Source organism: Lissotriton helveticus, chromosome 11 (genome assembly GCF_964261635.1).
Source record: "Lissotriton helveticus chromosome 11, aLisHel1.1, whole genome shotgun sequence".
NCBI classification, from domain to species: Eukaryota; Metazoa; Chordata; class Amphibia; order Caudata; family Salamandridae; genus Lissotriton; species Lissotriton helveticus.
Genome location: NC_136072.1, coordinates 469,135,826 through 469,160,274, shown reverse-complemented (window position 1 = coordinate 469,160,274; position 24,449 = coordinate 469,135,826). Strand labels below are relative to the sequence as shown.

Genomic DNA, 24,449 nt, shown 5'->3' with positions numbered 1-24,449 from the left:
GAGGGTTCACAGGAAAAAGTCTCAGCTTTCCACAAGTCACGCAGGGCCTGAAGGTAGACTTCATGTAAGAAGACATTACAAAACTGTGATATATTGAAGAAAAAATTGAAGAAAAACTATGAAAATTTAAGAAAAACTGAGCAGAGCTCAGGGAGACTCCCTTCACACGACGTGCGGTAGAAAATCTGAGAGCCTGAGCCTCTGGGGAGAACATTCTGGTGGGTGCTGTCGCCTGATTGGCTGTAGTTTGGACTATACAAAATGACTAGGATAGTCATGAGTGTGAAAGTTTTTTCTACTGTAGCTTGGGCTACTTTACTTCCTGGTTGGGAATTACTGGTTTTTCCAATGTTATTATAGCATATTATTGCTTTTTTATATACCGTGGGACTCCCACTCCGACGACGGGGAATGATTCAGGCATGTGAATCTATGAAAGACACCCTAATACTGGAGAATTCTGAATGCTGGAATGCCGGAAGCTCTGCGGGACAGAGATGTGGGAGATACACCTAGAAACCCCCTGGGCAAGACCTACTTAGAGGCCCTAAGCTAGCTCAGGAACAGCATATACAATGCGTGTTTTTGAATGTACGATACATAGGGATACACAAATATCAGATTGATGACCTGATTCAAAGCACAACACCCAATATAATTTTTCTAACGGAGACTTGGACAGATAATGCCTCTTGTCCAGATTGGAATATAGTGCTACCGAAGGGCTATGCAGTCACCTCACAGGACAGGGAGGAAGGTAGAGGAGGGGGCATAGTGATAATTTACAGGGATCATCTAAAGCTGCGAGTAGAAGCCATCCTGGAGTTACCAGCGGAAGCGCTGTACTTCACCATTAGTTTAAATAACCTTTTTAACTTCCAGGGACTTCTGATTTACCGCCCGCCTCGGCCTAGGGCCACCTTTTTCACAGGAACTATTGACGCATCCGGAGTTTTATATAGACTCCCACCCTTTTATATTTCTTGGTGATTTTAATTATCACCTGGAATTCATTAATGATTTAGACACAGGTAGACTATGAGACAATCTGGCAGCCTTTGGCTTTAGCCAGCTAGTCATGGAACCCACCCATCACGCAGGCCACATTTTGGATGGCATCTTTTCTAATAATGCAGATACTAGTCTGTGCAGAGTGATAGCCCTCCCATGGTCAGACCATAAAGAGGTCTATTTTAACATCAGGGTCATGCTGCCAACGTACCAAACTCAAACGAAGGCAGTGAAGGTAAAGACCAGACACTGGAACAAAGTTCAAGCTGAGGATTTAGAAATAGCCCTTGGCCAACTGCCCCTCTTGCTGGTTCAGGACAATAATGAGGCAGCACCTAGGTTCAATGAATGGCTTCTGACAGCAGCTGACTGTATGGCGCCTGAAAAATGGGTGACAGTCAAGGGACTAAAGTCTTCGCCATCCTGGTATTGTTCGGAACTGAAAGGCTTAAAAGTAAACTGCTGGAAAGCGGAGCGTCTGTGGAGACAAGATTATTGTAAAGGTAAGAAAATAATCTATAATCCTGCTCTCCAACAGTATAAAGAGGCAACTATTGCCGCAAAAAGACAATTCTATACCACCAAGATTGAGGAAGCTGGTAATTTCTCTATGGAACTTTTTAAAACGGTTACTCTGCTCTCTAAATCTCAGCAGGCCAACACGTTCCAGCCAGATCAAGGTATGTGCAATAAACTGGCCACATACTTCCAGAATACGGTCCAAGTAATCTATGATGAACTCCTGAATACCTAAATGGGCTCAGATAAACCAGATCAATCACTGGCGATGTCAGGTACAACATGCTCGAAGGTTAGTAAGCTTCCCAGCAATCACAAATGAGGAGGTATGTAAACTTCTCCTTTCTATAAAATCGGGCTCGCCCAAAGACCCTTGTCCTCCCATGATCATGCATCTGGCAGCAAGGAGAATTGGAAAAGAACTGACCCTTATAATCAATCAAGTGCTGGAGTCAGGTAGCTACCCAGTTTGCTGGAAGAAAGCTACGATTAAGCCAATCTTTAAAAAAAACACCTTAGGTCCACATGGAGCCCAAGAATCATCGCCCGATAGCCGGTCTGCATATAGCAGCTAAAATTTGGGAGAAGTCGGTAAACAAGGCACTGACTGATTACCTGGACACCAACAATCTGCTGGATTCAACTCAGCATGGTTTTCGATCATACCACTCCACAGAATCTGTATTGATTGTAGCGGCTTAGGAGATCCGAGGAATAGTGGATAGGGGGGGCAAGTCAGTTCTCGTACTATTAGACCTGCCAGCAGCTTTTGACACCGTGAACCACACGGTGATAGTGCAGCGGAAGCAGGAGGTAGGGATCAAGGGCTCAGCTTTGTCCCTCCTCTCATCGTTCTTGGAGGGGAGGGAGCAGAGCCTGTATTGGGAGGGCATGCAGTCAGATAGTTTCCATCTGTCCTGTGGGGTTCCACAGGGATCAGCTCTATCACCAACGATGTTCAACATCCATGTTATTCCCCTGGCCAGACTTTTTAGGAATAGGTAGTTGTTTGGGTGGGAGTTTCTGGGTTTAGGTGCTACAATTGTCATGGCCCAATTATGTTGTGGCACATTCCTTGCGAGAGGCTTCACCCAAGAGCCATCGTATGGGTAAGTATAGAGGAAAATGGAGGATTGTGCACTCACGATTAGTCAACAGTGGTCCAGAAGAAAATTCAAACGTTCTTGAAAGTTTTACGTGCGTGGGTATTATTTCATGTTACATCTGAGGAGAAAGAACAGCCGACACGTGTTTCGCCCCAGAGGCCTATTAAGCCGTGGGCTTTTTCAAGGCAAAATCAGGAGTTGAGACAGATGGAAATCATGATTCTATTGAAAACCGGTGTTTAAATATCTTTGTTCCAGGACCGCAGATATTTAAACACCGGCCTTCAATAGAATCATGATTTCCATCTGACTCAACACCTGATTTTGCCTTGAAAAAGCCCATGGCCTAATAGGCCTCTAGGGCCAAACACGTGTTGGCTGATCTTTCTCCACAGATGTAACATGAAATAAAACCCACGCATGTAAAACTTTCAAGAACGTTTGAATTTTATACTGGGCCACTGTTGACTAATCGTGAGGGCACAATCCTACATTTTCCTCTAGACTTTTTAGGAAGCATGGTTTTGCCCTGGTGTCTTACGCAGATGATTCCCAATTTATAATCTCGATAGCTAAACAGCCTGAAGACGATGGCCAGTGATAGCAGGAGAATGCCCCAGCCCAGTACCCAAGGTCAGAAACCTTGGAGTTATTTTTGACAGCCAGCTAAACTTCTCCGCTCATGTAAACAGTCTTACCTCTTCCTGTTTCTTCCTAATAAAAACCTTGAGAAAGATTTTTCCTTTCATTGTGCAGGAATTACATAAGACAGTGGTGGTGGCTCTCCTACTATCTAAGCTTGTTTATTGCAACGGCTTGTTGTTGGGTATTAACAAAACCCAGATGAGTAGGCTGCAGTCACTGCAGAATGCTGCTGTGAGGCTGCTTCTGAATATACCTAGAGGTCAACTAACCTCTGCTGGAATTACAGCTCTTCACTGGCTTCCTGCAAAGTGTGGAATTCAAGGCATTGTGCCTGGTCCACAAAGCACTTTACGGGGGAGGAGCTAAAGACATCCAAAAAATGTTCACGTCCTATACCCCAGGTTGTGCTCTAGGATCCAATAAGTAGACCTTCTTCACATTGATAGGACTCGGAGAGTGAGATCGGGTGGAAGAACTTTTTCTAATTGTGCAGCAAAGTTGGGGAATAAAATGCCAACAGTCATACGATTTCAGTCCAACAGACAATCCTTTAGGAGACACCTGAAGACCTGGCTGTTTGCTTCAATATAGTCTCTGTAATCTAGGCTGCACCACTTCCACGTACACTAGCGCCAAGTCGCCACGGGATGTGAGAGCTTTATAAACTCATATCCTATCCTATCCTATACATGTCTGCTGATTTCAGAGCAAGGAGGGTTACTCTGACCTTCAACCTATTTCTATGCAATATCTTTTCAATCAGCGGCCAAAATGCTTGGACCATCACTGTTAGTACAGTACATCAACTATGCCAAATTCTCTCAATTCCTGCACTAGACTCCCTTCATTGTATTCGTTCTTTTGTGCCATCATTTTACTGGCTGGTTTGAGTAATACCTACTTCACTCTCCTGGTTCCTTATTGCCTAACACCCAGGGTTGAAGCAGTCTTGCAAGGGTCTCACAATAACCTGGTGCGAAGGATGAAAAAGGTGCAAGACGCAACACTGTCCACCATGGACAGGGCTGTCTTCACTCTCACAGGATAATTCTTGATGAACAGACAAAGTATCTACCAAAGGCATATAAATAATGGTATTTTCAGCTCCCATAGAGATTCTTCAGAAATTGTTGTACAGCCTTACAAAGAATGTCTTTACCACGCATGCTTTTACCACATTTATTTTTACAAAGCATGCCTTCCCCAAGGATTTGCCTTTACACTCACTCTCTCTCTCTTGCTCTCTCGCCATATATATATATGCCCCTACCCACCCCTAAATCCTTAAAATACCCTTACCATCCTTTACTCCTACTGACCCAAAACGCTAAAAACACCATTGTAACCCAATAACCTTACCACCCTATAACCGTACCCACCCCAAACCCTAATAAATCTCTTACTACCTTATGCCACTGCCAACTCCTAAACCCTAAAATACTCTTATCGCCCTATACCCCTATCCACCTTAAAACACCCTGGCAACCTAATACCCTGGCCCACCCCTAATCCCTAAAAATACCCATAACATCCTATAATCCTGCCCACCCCTAAACCCTATAAATGTTCTTACCAGCCTATGACCTTACCTACCGATAAACCCCCAAAAATACCATTGCTACCGTATGCCCCTGCGCACCCCTAAACCCCAAAAATATACTTACCACCCTATACTCCTAGCCACCCCAAACCCTAAAAATACCCTTACCACTGTATACCTATGTAGTGAGGACGAGCCTTGCCTTCACACAGTGTTAAGTTAGCATGGGTTTATTAGAAGCTTAAACAACATATTTGCTTTCCTGCTCTGCTTTACACACGACACACACTTGCGATATTGTTTAGAGAAGGCTAAGTATTTTGCTTCACATGAGAATAACTTGTTATGCTACATTTCTAGACTGCCTCGCTAGTTTAGTCTGTACAGTGAGAGCCTGGGCTGTCAAGGTTATCGTGGACACTGTGTCTGTTATTCATAATGATCAGCGCACGTTCTAGCCATAACACATATGCAGCTGTGGCCACCTCTGATACTGGCACGTGTATTAATGCACTGTGCGGGCATGATCAGACACTCTTGGAGAACATTCGTATCCTGACAGTTTGTGCAGAACTCGATGTGATCCACTAATGCTGAGTATCAGAGGTATGGGGCCGCCCATGTAATCCTATAAGACCTTCTTTAGTTATAAACTAACTCACTAACTACGGAGGGTGAAATCTAGGGAGGGTGAAATCTAGGTATATTTTAAACCTGTTTCCCGTTAGCATTATAAGATGCTTTCTCTTTTTGTATTTTAGAATAGTAACAATGCTGAGAACCTTGTTTCTGATAATATGTTTGCTTGTATTATCTAAGGTACTGCGCATGAGATCACGGCGTTAGAAATAAACCTTTCAAACTTGCACGTGTCTCTATTTACTCCTTGTTTTGGACTGGTGTAAGACTGTAACGGAAGAGTGCTCTTGTTATCCACCTTACCTGAGGTAACCTAAGTTGCATGTTCTGGGTTGACTAATCATTGGTGTTTTTTGCTATGGGACAAAGAACCAATGAGTCACTGATTGCTAGTCTGGTAGGGGGTTTGGGTACTAAGGTGGGTTTTGGAACACCCTAATTCACTGAGGTCCTAAGTCTCTATGCACAGTTCTGTGTAGGAGAAGAATCCCTGCAATACCTTTACCCACACCTATACTCCTACTCTCTCATAAACACTAAAAAGTCCCTTACTACCGTAGGCCCCTACCCACCCCTAAACCCTGAAAATACTCTTGCGACCCAATACCCTTATCTACCCTTAGTCCCTCAAAATACCCGTACCACTATACCCCTAAAGGCATGCCTGATACAGGCTGCATGGTAAAGGCACTGCGTGGTAAAAACATAGTAGTAGGATGTGTCCCTGCATAAATAAGTGAGAGGCGTGCCGAAGGAAGAAGGAAGCTGTTTGCAAGAGTGTTTTTTTCTGAATGGATACTCAGGATGTGTCTTATCTCACAAGTAAGCCATCCAGCAATTGAAACACAGAAAACATATTGTGTCCTCGGATACCGCTGCCACAGCCATGCACTTGAAAAATCTAACCGGCCAACTACAAGCTAAGTGTAAAATTTTCAAATGGTGGACAAAGAGCATAATTTAAACCCCGGGAACCTCACAGATCCAGTAACAGGATGTGGAACCAGAAATCACAGTAAAAGACATAATTTGGGTGTAAGGTTTTTTGAACCACTTTCGAGACAGTTTTGGTATGCAATATGAGGTTCGCTTGTAACAAGCACAGACTCCCTGGTAGGTTTATAGCAAAAAGAAACATCTGTGCAAATTTGAAATTAGAGTATAATTAATAACTGCACCCCCCTACCTAAATCTTAGCATCTCCCCTACAATCACTGAGGCCTCAGCAGAGTCTTACGCCCACACTGGGACTTCAGGATTTACCCAGCTTGCGCCTACACTGTGACTTTTTAGTGACTTATGAGTAAACATTGGCCATCTCACACACTTTGACAATGAAGTAGAGTCTGTGAGGGGTAGAACCAGGAGTAAGGGGAAAGCGTACGTGTTGGGACACCATGGTTACATCAAGTCCACAAAACTGTAAATAACATCCAAATGGTACGCGGGATGACAGTTTCATCCATCCCTGTATATTTTTTCCTGTGTTCTTTAAGGAATGAATAATTCTCATTAGCACCTCTGTTTTTCAACACGCACTATACTTATTGACACACGGCACGAGGAAGGCATACTGAACAGATCAAACGTACGTTTCTCATCATCTTCCTGAACCTCTTTCGAGCAAGCATGCCCCTGGCATAGGCCTGGAGGACACAGATGGCTTTCCTCTGCTGCGCCACCCTCTGGCGAGCCAAGTACCCTCGGCACAGGGACTGGAACTGGATGACGCGGGCTCGGGTGCTCTCATACTGCGTTGCCATGGGACGGCTTCGCACCAGGGCCTGCAGGCGCTCAAAACCACGTCTGATCTGCAATAAAATCAAACAGCAAAGGAAAGGGAGTTGTGATATTTGCACACAGAAAAGGAATGCAAAGATTACTAAAAAAGATTACATGAAAAGAGAAAGGAGCAATAAAATGGATCCCCAGTAAATGCAGCTTAAAAAGTTCACATCGCTTCTCACTCTGGTAGGTCTCTGTCATGTCAAAGAGTGCTTGGAGCACTCTAGTATCAAATATCATGTATAGAGTACAGCAGTCTCTGATATGCTGCCTTTCGGGCCTATACCTATTAGCCTATAATAACAAAACAGACGGGGAATTATAAAGCTAAATATCATGAGAATGTGTCTGCCAGTGCCAGCCCCTGGTGCACTTCTCTCTCAGGACTCACGTTTTAGCAGTCTGAGTGTAGTGTGTTTATCTAGGAACCTGAATCAATATTCCTATTTTATGCCCTTGTCCGGCTATAATCAATAATATCCATACAACGGCATAATAATCATACCCATATTTCAGTCATAGCACATGCTGTCACATTAAGCAAGCCTACTCCTCCAGCCCCCTAGAAAGCACACCGAGTTCTCTAAACAAACCAAACCTCCAGCAACCTGGGAAATCCCCATTGCCTTTGTTTTGATTTCGTCCGAGAACTCCTGTAAAGCACTGTAAGAACGGCCAGTTCTTAGTGACATCTTTATTGACGTCTTATGTCCAACCTTACGTCAAACCTAGGCACCTTTCAGGTATAAATATACCAACACTGCCTTAAGCAAACACACGGTGGTAATCCTGGAGCAGAGCAGCTATCTACTTCCGAAGAGCCCAGCTGATGCGAGAGCCCACGGACGCTGCCCCTCCCTTTTGACGTGCTGAGAAAGACGCTGTCTTTTCTCCTGCCGAGAAAATCCAGCTCCGGCGTTTCCAGCCTATGCGGGTTGCTGGGATATCGAGTCCTGAGAGAGAGATACCAGACCTCCTGCTTTCTATTACCCAGGTACTGAGCTGACTAAACCCTTACAGAGAATTGTTGAGTCAGATTCTTTGCAAAACAAACTTAACTTAAACTGCTACTTACTTACTCCTTCCCACGTATTAGGCTTAGGTCAGGTACACCGGGGTAGGCGTAGTTAGAAGCACCAGTTGAGTACGATTAGTCAATGTATATATGTATGTATCTATTTTATCTATTTTAAAGTATCATATGGCTAAGAAACGATATCAATGCTTTTACAGTATTATTTTATAATCCTGCTTTTACTGTACGCACTTTACTTTACTATAAGTATTGCAATTGTAGCAATTCATTTCTCTTGCATGAGGAAGAAGACTGCTCAATAAATAATATCTTTTATTGAAAACGCCCGTCTCTCTTTTCTCTGCAATCTGGTGAAACTAAGTACGCACCTTCGACTGAGTGAAATAGCTGTCTTTTGTTTTCACACGACTCTAGAGATATACTCTTAATCAGGGAGAGCAAAGTTGTCATGTTTTATGGTTGTCAGAAGCTAATCCCTTCTTGTCTATCCAGGGAGGTTAAACTCCTCCTCGCTTATTCGAGAAAGTTTCTAGTGACCTCTGAGCTAGCTGACAAAAACTTAAGTCTAATATAGTCAGTAGAGACCTAGTTAACCTCAGTCCTACGTTTACACTGCTGAATATATTATTCCAATGCGCAGAGCCTATTGGGACTATAGGAACTACACTACATGGCGCCCAACGTTTGGTAAGGCGATAAATCTAACGCAAGACGTTAGAGTAACTCAGTCGTGCTTTTTCACACAGACCCTTTTTCCCGTAAATACTCCAAAAGACGTCTGGAGTGGGTAAAAGGTTAAAAATCCGCCGGAAATTAGTAGGAAGAGATTTCTATGTATAGTTTTTGGTTTATTCAACGTTGAAGGATACAGTGTTCCAAAATATTGTGCACCTAATCTTTGTTTCCTTGAAACTTGATCTGCAAATAAAAACCTTTCTGCCAGTAAAATGGGGGAAAGTGAAGAAAAAAGGGAGACAGCTAGAATAGCAGCTCAACTCCAAGCGGATGACACAAGTCTCCTGCAGACCGACCCGGATGCAATACTCATTCCGGTCAACATAAGAAAAACTATAACTATTAAACTTATAGAAAATGGACTGACACCGAGAGGTGGTATAGTCATATTCGTAATTGAGGCACATGAATATCGGCAGACAGAGGTATTGTATTCATGGATAAACTTTCCAGCAGCAAACGCTGTCACACATGAATTCCACTATTACAAAATAGAGGAACCTCCGGATGAGTACACTCCTTTCGAGGAGGTGGAAATCCCATTAAAATACCAAGAGCACCTGCTCTGGTTTAAAGGCGCCCTAAAACATAATAATCACATCACCATGCTCGGTCCACTAGGTAGACCAGGAGCAACGTGGCCGGTTCTAGCCAGCTACACACCTCATCCAGACATTGAAAAAATGTCAATACCAGAACTTTTAGCACAGCTAAAACAACTGATTAAAATTCATAGACAATTAGTCCAATATGTAATGCGGACTTCAACAGTCCAACCAGCTATTAACATTCCACAGCTGACCCCTCATTAGGGGAATACAAATAAAATAACACCACAGAACATACAATCATGTCTGGGTAAAGTACCCAAAAAACGGGAACAAATTCCATTCTGGTTAGCACAAAAAATCACTCAAATAGAGGCAGTATTTCCGGATACTACCCCTACTGAGAAACACAGAATTCTGACTATCTGCCTTCCAATGGGGATCGCACCACATGTGGAGGACTGTGACACTTGGGGCACAGTCTTTGCTTCCATTTACACAAAAACACATGGTGTTCCGTCCATGGCGGTAATACCAGATGTGTTAAGACAGATTCAAAACGAATACGGTCCAGAACCTGCTTTAACTCTGGGTATGAAATTACTGAAAGACTTCAAGCAGGTCTCAGCTTTATTATTAGCCAACATAAAAGGGGAAGCAGCATCTGTGGGGATCCGCCAGAAATTGAAAGAAACAGATATAGCAGAACAACCATTTGAACTTGCCTGAATCATAGAAAAATCCTATGAAGAACTAGGAAGAGATAGTTTGGGTGGGAAACCAGTAAAACCCCAACTAACTGAAAATCCTGAAAAAATATTTATTAAAAATAATCTAAACACTCCAAAAAAGAGCTGGGATGGAAATAAACAATCCACTCCCAAAGAAAAAAGATTCCAGTCCAGAGGAAGGTCTCCTCGGCGGAGAGAAAGATCTCCGGACCAAGGACACAAGTCTCCCCAGAGGGGAGGAGGAGCTTGGCGGGCATCCGAGATGGCCGCGTGAGCACAGCGCTCCCCGGACCCCCGCCGCTCCCGGCTTAATATCCTGCTTTAATCCTGATTTTTTGCGAGGATTCATATAGAGGACGTTGGGCTGATCTACCTGGACCTTTCATAAATTGATTTGGACATCGGGTGCCTGAATTATGTTCAATTGAACTTTTGGGCTCCGCCCTCGAAGTGCGCCCGGGACTGGGTGAGGTTCGGTGGCCGTCTTGGAGTTGAACAACAACGGCAGGGGGATTGGTCTTGTGAGTCCCCCTCTTAAGTTTCGGTTTCGTTTCTGCCTCAGACTGGGACATTGGTGAGAGGGTCGGGCCAGAGCTGCGACCGGGACACACGTAGGTAGTCTGGCCCTTGGCTGCACTGTTCCTGGAGTGGGCTGCCTCTATCCTGGTGATACCCCTCTTGTAATCCTTTGGTCCCGGGGCCTCCATTTCTGGTGCCCGGTCCGTCGACCCTGGTGACATTACTTGTGACGCATCTTCAAAATGGCGGGCAGAGGGGACCGAGAGACGCGCAAGACGAAGACACCTATGCGCGGGGGTCCGGTTCAATCTAATGTTATGGATCGTTATACCCACTCTAAGGGGTCCCCCGGAGCTGCCCTGCCCGGTCCTCTTGCGTCTGACCAAGTAGTGGATGCGTCGACGGAGCCCTCCTTGCAGGACATCATGGGCGCCATTTCTGGCATGAGGGAATCCATAGGCCAACAGTACGAAACCTTGGCCCACAAACTTGACACTGTGGCAATTGAGGTGAATTTGATTCGAGCCGATCTCTCCAAGACGAACGAAAAGGTGAAGTCGTTGGATATCAAATCATCCAGCCTCACGACGGACGTCTCTGATATTCAGACGGAGATTGGCAATCTCCGTAGGGTGAACGATTTCATGACCCGGCGCTTGGAGGATTTTGAGAACAGGGCACGTCGCTGTAATGTTCGCGTGGTTGGTGTACCGGAGAATCCAGAACCCCACTCGGTTGATCTCCTGGTTGAAGACCTCATCCAGAACCACCTTTCTCCGTCTGGCCTTAGTAAATTTTTCACAGTGGAGCGCGCACATCGTGTTCCGGGGGGCCAGGGCAAGCCAGGCGCCCCGCCGAGACCTATTGTTGCAAAGCTTTTCCACTATCGAGATCGGGACGCTATCCTGCAGGCCTCGCGGGTGAAGGGCCCGGTGGCCTTTGAAAATGCCACGGTGAACTTTTATCCGGACTTTTCCCAACAGGTCCAGAAGCAGCGTATGGGATTTCGTGGTGCCAAGAAACGTCTTAGGGACTTGGGGATGCGTTACGCAATGCACTTTCCGACCAGGCTGCGGGTGGAGTATAATGATCGAACTTTCTTTTTTGATCGGCCAGATGCTGTGAATGGCTGGCTGGATTCCCTGCCTAATCGACCTCCTGAGACTGAGTCCGAAGCCCACCCGGGCGGTGCTGAAGGTGGTGTAGAGAGCTGAACGTTTCGTTTTTGACTGATGCCTTGTTTTGTATAACTGTTCCAGGGATGTAAGCCTATGTTCCTCTACCTCATATGTGTTTTGATGTATGGTCTTCTTCTCGTTATTGGTTTGATCGGGGGCGGGTGGGACGGAGCCTTTCCTCCTCCGGGGTCTTTGTGTAGAATAGGGGTTCTTGGGCGACAGGCACACTGCAGGTTGGGGTGGCTTTTTAGCTTTTTGCAGGGGTGCAGGGTGGGGGGTGTTTTCTTGTTATTTGGGGGGTGGGTGGTTGGGAAGTTCGTTGTTTGTGTGTTCTGTGTTCAAGGCGACTTTATTCTGTATTTGAACTGCTTTTTGTGGTCATGCTCATTGGTGGGGGGTTTGGGCCTTGTCGGGTGGGATGGGGGGTAGCGGGTTGAGATTTGTTTCGTGGAACGTTAACGGTCTGGGAGATCGTATCAAACGAAGTGTGGTGTTGAAATGTATACGACGTTTATCTCCTGACATTGTTTTCCTGCAGGAGACTCATTTGATAGGCAATGTTTGTCATGCCATGAATAGGTGGGGCTATCGCCTCGTAGCACATTCGGGGTTTACCTCGGGTTCCAGGGGTGTGGGTATCCTTATTCGGGCTTCCCTCCCCCTGGCTATTGATGATGTTATTCAGGATGACCGGGGGCGGTTTGCTGTCCTTGTGGGTCGATATGAAGGCCGTGCCCTCTCCTTATTAACTGTTTATGTGCCCCCCGGCTTGCAGACTTCTACCTTTTCAGATTTGGGTCGTGTCTTGTTAGACCTCCCTGATAGTACTCTCTTTCTGGCTGGTGATTTTAATTCGGTAGTCTCTGGCCTCCACGATCGCCACCCCCCTAGGGATACCCCGGCGGCTCAGCAATGGTTGGGTGGCTTTTTGGATACCTTCGGCCTGGTGGATTGCTGGAGGCTTTTGCATCCTACGCAGCTTCAGTACACCTTTCACTCTGGTGCCCATGGGAGTCTGTCTCGGCTGGATTATTTCCTGATGCCCGCGGCTCAGTCCCCAGCGGTGCGTGAGATCATGCACCTGCCCAGGGGTATCTCTGACCACTCTCCGCTCTGGCTTCGTTTTGAGGTTGGGGTGGAGGCAGTGGGCCGGGTGGCTCCCATTAATCCGTGGTACCTTACCTCCCCCGAGACCCGCACCCTTTTGCTTAAGTCCCTGGACTCGTATTTTCTGGATAACGAGGGGTCGGTTTCCTCTGCTGTGTCCCTGTGGGAGGCCTTTAAGACCGTGATTCGTGGGCAGGCCCTCTCCCTTATTGTTGAGGCTAAGAGAGCGAGGAATAGAGAGGTGGTTGATCTTGAGGGGGAGATTTCTGCATTGGAGGAGGGATTGGAATCTGGTGTCACGCCTGAGAAGCTCCATGCCCTGGGTCTGAAACAATTTGCTTATAAGTCCATGGTCACAGATGCCGCCAAAGTGATGTTTCGGGAGCAACAGGGACGTTTGTATGATGTGGGTGACAAAGCGGGTAAATTGCTGGCATGGCTGGATAAGAAGGAGAGAGTTAATCGTGTGGTACCCGTGATTCAGTCTGCGTGTGGTGTGAGTGTAACGGACCCGATTGGGATAGTTGACCGGTTTGCCGAGTACTTCCGTGTGGTGTATACCCCTGTGTCTGTGAGGGATGTGGTTGACTCTCGCCTTCTGTTGCGTGATATAGCCCTGCCCATTGTTTCCGATTTAGACCGTGTGGCGTTGGACTCCCCCTTTACGGTTGATGAGATAGCTACTGCCATCCGATCCCTCCGTTCGGGCAAAGCGTTGGGCCCGAACGGGTTGCCGATCGAATTGTACAAGTTGAGTCCCGATAGGATGGCTCCGTATCTCCGCGCCATGTTTCTGGAGTCCCGGGAACGGGGTATTCTCCCTTATGATCAGAGACTGGCCACGATAGTTGTCATCCCCAAGGAGGGTAAACCACGTGATCTTTGTTCCTCCTATAGGCCCATCTCCCTGCTAAATGTTGAACCCAAGGTATTGGCTAAACTCCTGGCATCCCGTCTCTTGACGGTCATTAGTGACTTGGTTCATCCGGATCAATCTGGATTTATCCCACATCGCAACACGGCTCTGAATCTACGTCGTCTTCACGGCGTAGTCGCGAGGGCGGGGCTTCTGACGGAGCCGGCCATTTTGGCATCGTTGGATGCATCCATGGCCTTCGACACGGTGGAGTGGCCTTATCTTTGGGCGGCTCTTGAGAAATTTGGTTTTGGGCCTGAGTTTATTGGTTGGGTCCAGTTACTATACGCGGAACCTCTGGCGCAAGTAGTGGTGAATGGTAGGGTCTAGGCTCCTTTCACCCTTGGTAGGGGTACCCGTCAGGGATGCCCCTTGTCTCCGTTACTGTTTGCTCTCGCCTTGGAACCATTGGCTGCTTGGCTTCGGTGGGAACCGTTCCTCAAGGGGATTCGCTGGTCTCCGGACTTTGAGGACCGCGTTTCGCTTTACGCGGACGATATCCTTTTATATCTCACCTCCCCGCGTAAATCTCTGTCTGTTCTGTTTGACGTTCTTGCTTCCTTTGGAGCCAACTCGGGCCTTGTTATTAACTGGACCAAGTCCTGTGTATATGTTCTTTCGGGTGTTTTGCCCCCCTTGCCGAGCAGACTTCCTATTCAGGTGGTCCAGTCGGGTTTCAAGTATTTAGGGATTTTTATTACGTTGGACCCGACGCTCCGCTTTGAGCGTAATCTCCTCCCACCGTTGCTTAGACTGCGCTTGGATGTGGCCCGTTGGCGTAAGCTTCCTTTGTCTCCTCTGGGCAGGGCGGCCCTGTTTAAAATGATGTCCTTGCCGCGATTCCTTTACGCGCTCCACAACTCCTATGACGCTATTCCTAAGACCTATTTCCAAGAGATTGAGAGTCTTCAACGGCAATTGCTATGGGATGGGCGTCCGCGTATCGCACTCGCGAAGCTCACCATCCCTTGGTATGACGGGGGCATGGCGCTCCCCGATATCAAGCGATATTACTGGGCTTCCCAGTTGTCTGCCATTAATCATGTGATGTTTTCCTCGGGCCGTAATCCTGCATTCGAGATGGATAGACTCCAGCTTCCGGGTGGGGACTTTACTAGAGCGCTTTATTCCCGATCGGCCGGGCGCCATCTTGTGGGCCCATCCAAGATTGCAGTAACTGTATGGCGAGCTGCGAATGTGAGTTTGGGGTGGGAGGATCGACTGACGTTGGCGACGCCGCTTTATGCCTCGGAACGTTTGGGCGGACTCTGGTCTACCAAGGGTTTCGACCGCTGGGATGTGATTGGGATTTGTAAGGTGGGTGATGTTTGCTCGAACGGTCGTGTGAAGTCGTTCCAGGCCCTCCAGGCGGAATATGGTTTGAGTGGTAGGGAATTTTTTCGCTACCTGCAGGTCCGGCACGCCCTCGCCTCAGTCTTGGTTCCTGATGAGGCCCTGCCTGAATCTTCCCCCCTCGAGGACCGTGTCCTTGATGGGCATCTTCCCGATAGCACTATTTCTCTGATTTACAAGAAATTGATCAACAATCGGGCGGACTTATTGGTCCGACTTCGGGATGCTTGGGTTGGCGATGGGTTGGAACTGGACGACGAGGATTGGCAGTCGGCACTCTCTTCTCCCAAGGAGGTGGCCATTCCTGCCCGTCTCCGTTTGGTTCAACTTAAGATTCTTCATCGAGTTTATGTCACGGGTCCGCGTCTGGTGACTATGGGCTTTTCTTCGGATGGGCTATGTAAGCGTGGATGTGGTTTGAGTGCGACCTTTTTACATATCCTTTGGGAGTGCCCGGTTGTGGCGGCTTACTGGACTGCTGTGCTTGAGGTGATGACTGCTGTGACGGGTGTGGCCCTGCGGCCGGAGCCTCGACGATGTCTGTTGAATGTGTGGGAGCCCACTGACTACTCTGTGGCCCAGACCAGATGGGCTACCCTTGGTTACATGATTGCGAAGCGGGATGTTGCGCAACTCTGGGGCGCTTCCAGGCCCCCTGAGGTCTCGAAGTGGGAAGACAACATGGACTGGTCCATGTTTCGTGAGAAAACGGTTTATGTGGCCAGGGGCAGACCCAGGGCGTGGACGAAGGTTTGGGGCCAGTGGAATGATTATCGTGGGGGTATCTGCACCCCTCCCCTTGTAGGCACTGCTGAGATTGTCCTATCTCCCTAGACTAGCGTTCCCGGAACCTTTCCATAATGTTTTTTTGTATTTCCGGTTCTCCCCGCTGCTCCCCTCCCCCCCCTCCCGACTTGATTGGAGCCTCTGGGCTCTGGGTGTGTTCTCCTGATCGTGGACCGTCCCCTCCGTTCTTTGGGCTGACCTTAATTATCGTGCATTCGCCTTTTAGTGTTTGTTTTTCTTTTTGTAAAATAAAAAATTCTAATTGCTCTGTGATATCTGAAGAGTAAAGCTTTGTGCTCGAGCTGTGCCTGACCACGGGTGTACATTTTTATTTCATGTATTGTGCTTTGTTATTAGCGGCCAGCCCGTGAGGTTGTAGGCCCATTCTTGTACTTTTCTATGCTTCCTCCAATAAAGGTTTTTGAACAAAAAAAAAAAAAAAAAAAAAAAAAAAAGTCTCCCCAGAGGGAGCCCTCTGAGAAAAGATACAACCTTAGAAATAGGGAAAATTTGAAGAAACCTGATAGATATCAAGATATTGATACACGTCCCTCTCGATCTTTTCAGACTTCCTCGCAGAAATCGGAAAGAAGAGGACGGTCAGAACACAGGGAAGAGCACGTCAAGTCCAAAGACAAGGAACCTGCTCATCAAAGTAAAAAATTACATTTTCCAAAAAAGAAGGTAGCTAGCATTAAAGTAATCAAACATGCAGAGGATCCTGAGGACACAGCTGAAAAACGGAGAGTGGGCTCAGACAATGCTAGACAGCGCAGCAGAAGAACAATTGTTACTTACCTGTAAACAGGTGGTTCTCCAGTATTGGTGTCTTTCATAGATTCACATGCTTGAATATTCCCCGTCGTCGAAGTGGGAGTCCCACGGTAAATAAAATAGCAATAATGCTAATAAATATATATATATATATATATACATATAGTATCATATAAGTAATAAAACAGATAAAATATGTACTGAAAAACCTTTACAAAGGTTACTACATAGGAATGCATTAGAGAGAAAAAACTCATTTGCAACATATCAGTGTCATTATGTTAGTCCAAACTGCAGCCAATCAGGCTCAAGCACCCTCTAGAACCTTCTCCTCAGAAGCGCAAACCCTCAGATTTTCGTAGCACTAGTAATAATAGCGCATGAGGAGAACAGAGCCTCTGAGGGGAGGATGGGTGGGTCGCATGTGAATCTATGAAAGACACCAATACTGGAGAACCACCTGTTTACAGGTAAGTAACAATTGTTCTTCTCCAGTATTAGGGGTGTCTTTCATAGATTCACATGCTTGAATAGAATAGATAGCAGTAACCTCCTAGAGCTGAGATTGCAATATTTCCAAACCATTGAAGAACAATATATAGCATAAAAGCAAGGCAATCTCAAGAATGGAGGAGGGAAAGAGGCTCACCTTATTTGAAAAGATGACGAAGCACTGCTTGCCCCACTGCGGTATCCGCTTCGTTGACAGCTTCCAAACAATAATGTCTGGTAAAGGTGTGCCTGCTGGACCATGTCGCTGCACGACAAATCTGGTGTAGAGGCACTCCGGCAAACAATGCGATGGACGACGCCATCGCTCTCGTAGAATGTGCCCTCACTGGAGTAGGTAAAGGCCTGCCAGCCTGCTGATGGCAAAATGATATGGCTGAAGAGAGCCATCGTGTTATTGTTTGTTTAGTCACTGAGTGTCCTTTGCGCAGTAGTCCATATGCTATAAATAGCTGATTGGATTTACGGAAAGGGGCTGTTCTTGAAATGTAGAATTTTAGACAACGTTTGATGTCTAAAGAATGTAGTCGCTGTTCCGCAGTGGATTTAGGATCCGGGAAAAAAGTCTTTAAGAAAACTGGCTTGTTCAAATGGAAGTCAGTAGGTACTTTTGGAAGAAAAGAAGGATTGGTACGAAGTGATACTCCATCTGGTTTGAACTGTAAATATGGAGGTTTGATTGTGAAAGCGTGCAAGTCACTTACGCGACGAGACGAAGTCAAAGCCAAAAGCAAAGCCACTTTCCAGGTCAGAAACTTGAGGTGTGAGCGATGAATTGGCTCAAATGGAGGTTTCATAAGTTGTGATAACACCACGTTGAGGTGCCACGCTGGAGGAGGGCGCCTTAACGGAGGGAACTTCCTGAAAAGTCCTTTAAAGAACTGTCGGATGATTCTGGATGAACAGAGAGACGTAGATCCATCATGACTGTAGCGTGAGATAGCCGCCAAAAAGACTCTCAATGTGGCATGTGAAAGACCAGACTGAGCAAGACTTAAAAAGAACGGTAACAGTTGGTCTGGAGTGGAACTGATAGGGTGTACGTTGGATGCTGCGCACCAATGACAGAAACGTTTCCACTTTAACCTATATGTCTTGATGGTTGATGGAGCTCTAGCCGACGCTAGAATGTCTCTACAGTCTTGAGGTATATTTAAAGAGGCAAATTCAATGAATTCAGGTTCCATGCCCACAATTGAAGCGTTGATGGGTCTGGGTGACAAACTTGTCCGCTGTCCATTGTCAGAAGATCCGGACGTGGATGGAGACGAATGGGTTTGCATTGGGACATTAGAAGGAGTTCTGAAAACCACGCCTGTCTGGGCCAACGTGGGGCGATTAAAATCAAGCGGCAGGGTTGTCTGCGCATCTTCCACAACGTTCTTGGCACCAATGGGAGTGGTGGAAACGCATAGGCAAATAGGCCGGTCCAATCCATGAGTAGGGCATTGCCGCTGGATTCTGGATGTGGATGCCAACTGGCGAAAGTCTGGCACTTCCGATTCACTGGAGTTGCAAAGAGGTCCATCTTGGGATGACCCCATTGGTGGAACACGAGGTCCAGAGTCGGCTGGTGTAACTCCCATTCGTGAGTGGATGACGCAGACCTGCTTAGGGAATCTGCCAGTATGTTTGACGCTCCCGGCAGATGGACTGCTGTCAAACAAATGTGATGACGAAGTGCCCATTCCCAAATCTTTTGGGCAAGACGAGACAGGGGCTGAGATTTTGTGCCTCCCTGTTTGTTCATGTAGTGCATGCTGGTGGTGTTGTCTGTTTGAACCAGCACCGATTCTCCGTGCACCACTGGTAAGAAAGCCTTTAGCGCTAGGAAGATTGCCAGCAATTCTAGCCTGTTGATATGCCAGGTCTTCTGAGTCGCTGTCCATTTTCCTTTGATGGAAAGTTCCAGGAGATGGGCTCCCCATCCGTCCATGGACGCATCCGTGGTCAATGTTAGATCTGGAGGCTGGGCAAGGAAGGAGGCCCCTTGGATCAGATTGGTTCGTTGCTCCCACCAGAGCAGACTGGTCTTCATGCAAGATGTGACTGTCACTTGGTCGTTGAACGACCCCGACACCTGTCGCCATTGTAGGTCCAATTCCTCCTGAATGGGGCGGGTACGTAACCTGCAATTCGGGATCAGTGCGATACAAGATGATGCCATTCCCAGAAATGATTTTAACATTCGCACTGAAACTGACTTTTTTGATCTGATGGTGGAGACCAGATGAACTATCCTCTGTCTCCGCTCGGCGGAGATGAACGCTTTTGACACGTCCGTGTCTATAACAGCTCCGAGGAATGTCCTGTTTCGCAGAGGTGTGAAATGTGACTTCTTTACATTGATGGTCAACCCTAGAGAATTGAATAGGGTGAGGCACAAACGTGTGTCGTGATGCAGCTGGCTTGCGGATTGGGATTTTAAAAGACAATCGTCCAGGTAAGGAAATATTTGGACTCCTTGAAGACGCAGATAAGCCATGACCGGGGCCAGAACCTTCGTGAACACACGAGGAGCTGATCTGAGGCCAAAAGGTAGGACTTTGAACTGATAGTGATTGTGTCCCACTTTGAACCTCAAGTACTTCCGATGCTGAGGAATAATTGGTACATGAAAATAGGCGTCTTGCAGGTCTATTGTCGTTACAAAATCGCCGCTGCAGAGAAGCCGCAAGACTTCTGACAACGTTAACATCCGGAAGGACTGTTGTTTCAGGAATAGATTGAGATACCTCAAATCCATAATGGGACGCCACTCCCCCGTCTTCTTTAGAATGAGGAAGAACCTCGAATAGAAGCCTTTCCCCCGCTGAGATACAGGAACCACTTCGACTGCACCCTTTGTTAATAAAAGTAGAACTTGATGTTGCAGTTCTTCCAGGTAGGGAGGTGGCGGACCCGAAGGTGGAGATGGAGGAGGAAACTCTGTGAATTCCAAGGCGTGACCCTTGCGCACAATGTCCAACACCCATTGGTCCGATGTTATTTGAGACCACTGAGAGTAAAACTGCGAGATTCGACCTCCAACATCCTGCTGAACTGGCAAGTCATTGCCGTTTGTTGGCGTTGTTGGCACCTCTATAATTGGACTTTCCTCTATAGGGTCTGGATTGTTGTTGACGAGAAGACTGCTGATTTGAGTACCGTTGGTTTCCCTGATTGTACTGGCGGTACTGTGACTGTCCTCCTCGGGAAAAATTGGACGAGGTGCCCCGTCCCCGTGCTGCACGAAAGGGCTGTTTCTTAAATTGTAAGGATCCAAGCGATTTTGCCGTGTAGGTATCCTTCTTTATGGTTTCCAAAGAAGCATCGATTTGGGAACCGAACAAAGATTGGCCATCATACGGCATGTCAATTATCTTTGACTGAACCTCTTGCCTGAAAGATGTAGATTTTAACCATCCCTGGCGTCGGAGCGCCGCAGCACTGGCAAGGATACGGAATGCAGTATTCGCAATATCCACAGCACAGTCTATAATCTCCTCCGAAGCTCTTTGTCCATCCTGAAGGACCTGGAGCGCTTCCGCTTTGGATGACTCTGGAAGCTGTGCAAGTAAGATGGACATGTCTGACCACATTTGTCGGTCGAAACGACCCAAAATTGCGAGAGCATTCGCAGCACGGGCTGAGGTTGATGCCATGGATGAAAACTTCTTTCCGATTGCATCCAATCGTCGACCCTCTCTATCGGGAGGGGAAGTGACAGGCGCTGCAGGATTGCGCGCACGACGTTGTGCTGCCTAAGTCACCACAGAGTCTGGCTTTGGATTAGAGAGCAGACAAACAGGCGAGCCTGTTGGAGCCTTGTACTTTTTCTCCAATCTAGGTATCTGGGCAGGCAAAGAGTTAGGAGCCTTCATAATCTTTTGCCCTTCCTTCCAAATAAATTCTATAATTGGTATGGTATGCACCTGCTTATAAGGCTGATTCTTAAAATCATACAGGAAACATTCTTCGTCTCGCTGGACCCTTGTCAACTTGAAGCGGTCCGCCGCTTTGTCCATAAGCTTATGAAAACTAGCGATGTCCACAGGAGGTGAATCACTTGAAGTGCCCTGTTGTGGCGAGGGTGTTTGAACTCGATAATCATCGAATTCCGCCATATAAGGATCTTGCTCACCATCTGTATCTGGATAAACCTCTCCTTCCTCTCTCTCTGGTTCTGAGTCAGTGTCCATATGTGGATTAGGAGACAGAGGAGCGCTCAAATGTATTGACGGTCTAGGTGGTGATTGTAGAGGTTGATGCGAAACTGCTACCTCAGCAGATTCATGAACCGGAGTACCCTGGGGGGTAGGTGGAAAGCGTCTATTGTAATCGTCCAACATGTGTTGGAGGTTAGAGAAAAGCGTCATTGGAATAGACGTCATCGGAATTTGCACGCATTGGTCTTCATGCTGATCTACCTGCTCATCTTCTTCTTCTTCCTCCGAAGTAGTGTCCTGGCATTTAATTATCAAATCTGATGGACTCCGGGCGTCCCCATAAACAGTGTCATCCGGAACTGACTCAGTCTCATGGTCTGATACAAACAACTGAAGTGGTGGTTGTGGAGCAGGGGATTGTAGATGGAAAGCAGACTCTTCTTCCTTATTGAATGAGGACTGTACAGCAGAAACTGAAGCGTCCAAGGGCACTAAAGGCATGTTGGCGTAGGATGAAGAACCAGAAGTTGCTGTCAACGCAGATCCCTGCGTAGACGATGACGATTTGGAAGCAGTCGTCGTAGACGGTGAGTCTGTAGGCGTCTCCGTAGACCTAGAAGGCTTAGGCACTACTGTAGCTGATGTGCTCGTCGACGAGCTCGTCAACGATGTTTTCGTCGACGATGTAGTTGACAGCATCTTAGACGTCGACGGCGTCTTCGTCGACGGCGTCTTCGTCGACGGCGTCTGCGTCGACGGAATCTTCGTCGACGGCGCCTGCGTCGACGGAATCTTCGTCGACGGAATCTTCGTCGACGGAATCTTCGTCGTCGCCGTCGACGGTAGCTGTGTCGTCGACGGGAGCTTCGTCGACGAAGGTAATGACGACGATGGTTTCTTCGTCGACAATGGCTTCTTCGTCGACGATAAGATAGGGATCGTCGACGGGATTGAAGAGACAGAGGCTTTCGTCGACGTGCAAGCCGTCGTCGAGACTCTCGTCGACGATGATGACGCCGACGTCGTCGTGACTGTAGTCGTAGACGAAGCCACAGCAGCCAATCTCGTCGTCGGAGTGGTCGTCGACGAGCCCGTCGACGACCGCGCTGTTAAAAGTGTAACCACTTTAATAGAAGCTGGAAAAGACGCCTGAGAGCCAGGTCTCGTGGGCGTAGTTATAACAGGCACAGAAGTAGTAGGTGGCACTGCAGCCACAGTTAAAGCCAGCTTTCTTTTCTTTAGGAAAGGAGATGGTAACTCCTGAACACTGCCACGCTTAGAAGCCACAGAAGAAGGAGCTGACTGAAGGCTTTCTGCATCAGAAACAACGTCGTCCTTATCTTGAAGGCGCTTAAGCCAAAGTAGAAGGCGACCCTCCCTGTCCTTAAGGGTTTTAGGATTGAAAGTTCTACAGAACCTACAATCAACCGCTTTGTGAGCAGGATACAGGCAGTAAATACATTTGTCATGAGGGTCCTTCTCAAATAAACGCAATTTCCCACAGGAGGAACAAGGTCTAAATAAAGACTTCTTACTTGACATCTTGTGAAAAACTGAGAAGAGTAGAAATGTGGAAAAGAACTGAGCAGAGCTCAGGGAGACTCCCTTCACACGACGTGCGGTAGAAAATCTGAGGGTTTGAGCTTCTGAGGAGAAGGTTCTAGAGGGTGCTTGAGCCTGATTGGCTGCAGTTTGGACTAACATAATGACACTGATATGTTGCAAATGAGTTTTTTCTCTCTAATGCATTCCTATGTAGTAACCTTTGTAAAGGTTTTTCAGTACATATTTTATCTGTTTTATTACTTATATGATACTATATGTATATATATATATATATATTTATTAGCATTATTGCTATTTTATTTACCGTGGGACTCCCACTTCGACGACGGGGAATATTCAAGCATGTGAATCTATGAAAGACACCCCTAATACTGGAGAAGTGAGCATAGCTCGCAAGATCCTGATGAATCATCTGGAGACAGTGGACACGAATGAATACATTCAGGTGGAAACTGCAGATACCAGAGTTGGCAAACCTCATAAAATATACGAAATAACATTACGTATAGAGGGAGATAAGACTAGGAAAATAAGGGGTCTATTTTGGGATAACCTTTCCAAAGGCTATGACATCCTTTTAGCTGAAAAAGACTGGCCACCAAAGTTTGTCAGGGAGTGCCCTCATGGCGAAGAAATGATTATGCCTGCCTTCTCAAATCACATTCCAATTCATGGAAAATATACACTTGCAAGAAAGTGGGCAGTAGCCCAAGCTCCTGCATTATATAAAAACCATGTAGGATGGGATGAGGACTCTCCTCCTCACAAAATCCAGTTAAAAAGTCAACCAACTGCACAGAGGCAGTACCCAATTAAGCAAGAAGCTAAAAAACAGGTCAGGGAGATCTTAGATCAACTTGAATACCAGGGGGTGATTGAAACTTGCACCTCACAAATGAACAATCCTTTGTTTCCTGTCTCCAAGCCAGACAAATCATATCGACTAGTTTTGGACTACAGACACCTTAACTCATGTTGCAAAACATTTGCAGTACAAAACTCACACAGTGCGGCACTAATGAATAACATTGTGCGCAAAAAATACAAAACAACATTAGACATCTCTAATGGATTCTTTTGTCAAAACATTGCACCTGAAAGCAGGTATTTGACCGCTTTCTCAATAATGGGCTCGCAGAAAAAATTCTGTCGAGTCCCACAGGGGTTCAAGAATAGCCCAGGATTATTCTCAGCAAGAGTAACAGAGTTACTACAAATGTATGATGATGAGGCATTATCTTATGTCGATGACATCTATCTAACAGATGATGACTTGGATACTCACTTGAAAAGAGTA

The 24,449-nt window shown here is 46.7% G+C and overlaps 1 protein-coding gene across 1 annotated transcript in view; it reads right to left on the bottom strand.

Moving 5' to 3' along the window:
* MYO7B (myosin VIIB) overlaps nucleotides 1-24,449 on the bottom strand; it is a 1,196,498-nt gene that overhangs the window by 721,793 nt on the left and 450,256 nt on the right. The window contains exon 21 of the mRNA XM_078666047.1: nucleotides 7,053-7,271. Coding sequence (XP_078522173.1) covers nucleotides 7,053-7,271 — 219 coding nt within the window. The remainder of the gene's footprint in view (nucleotides 1-7,052; nucleotides 7,272-24,449) is intronic.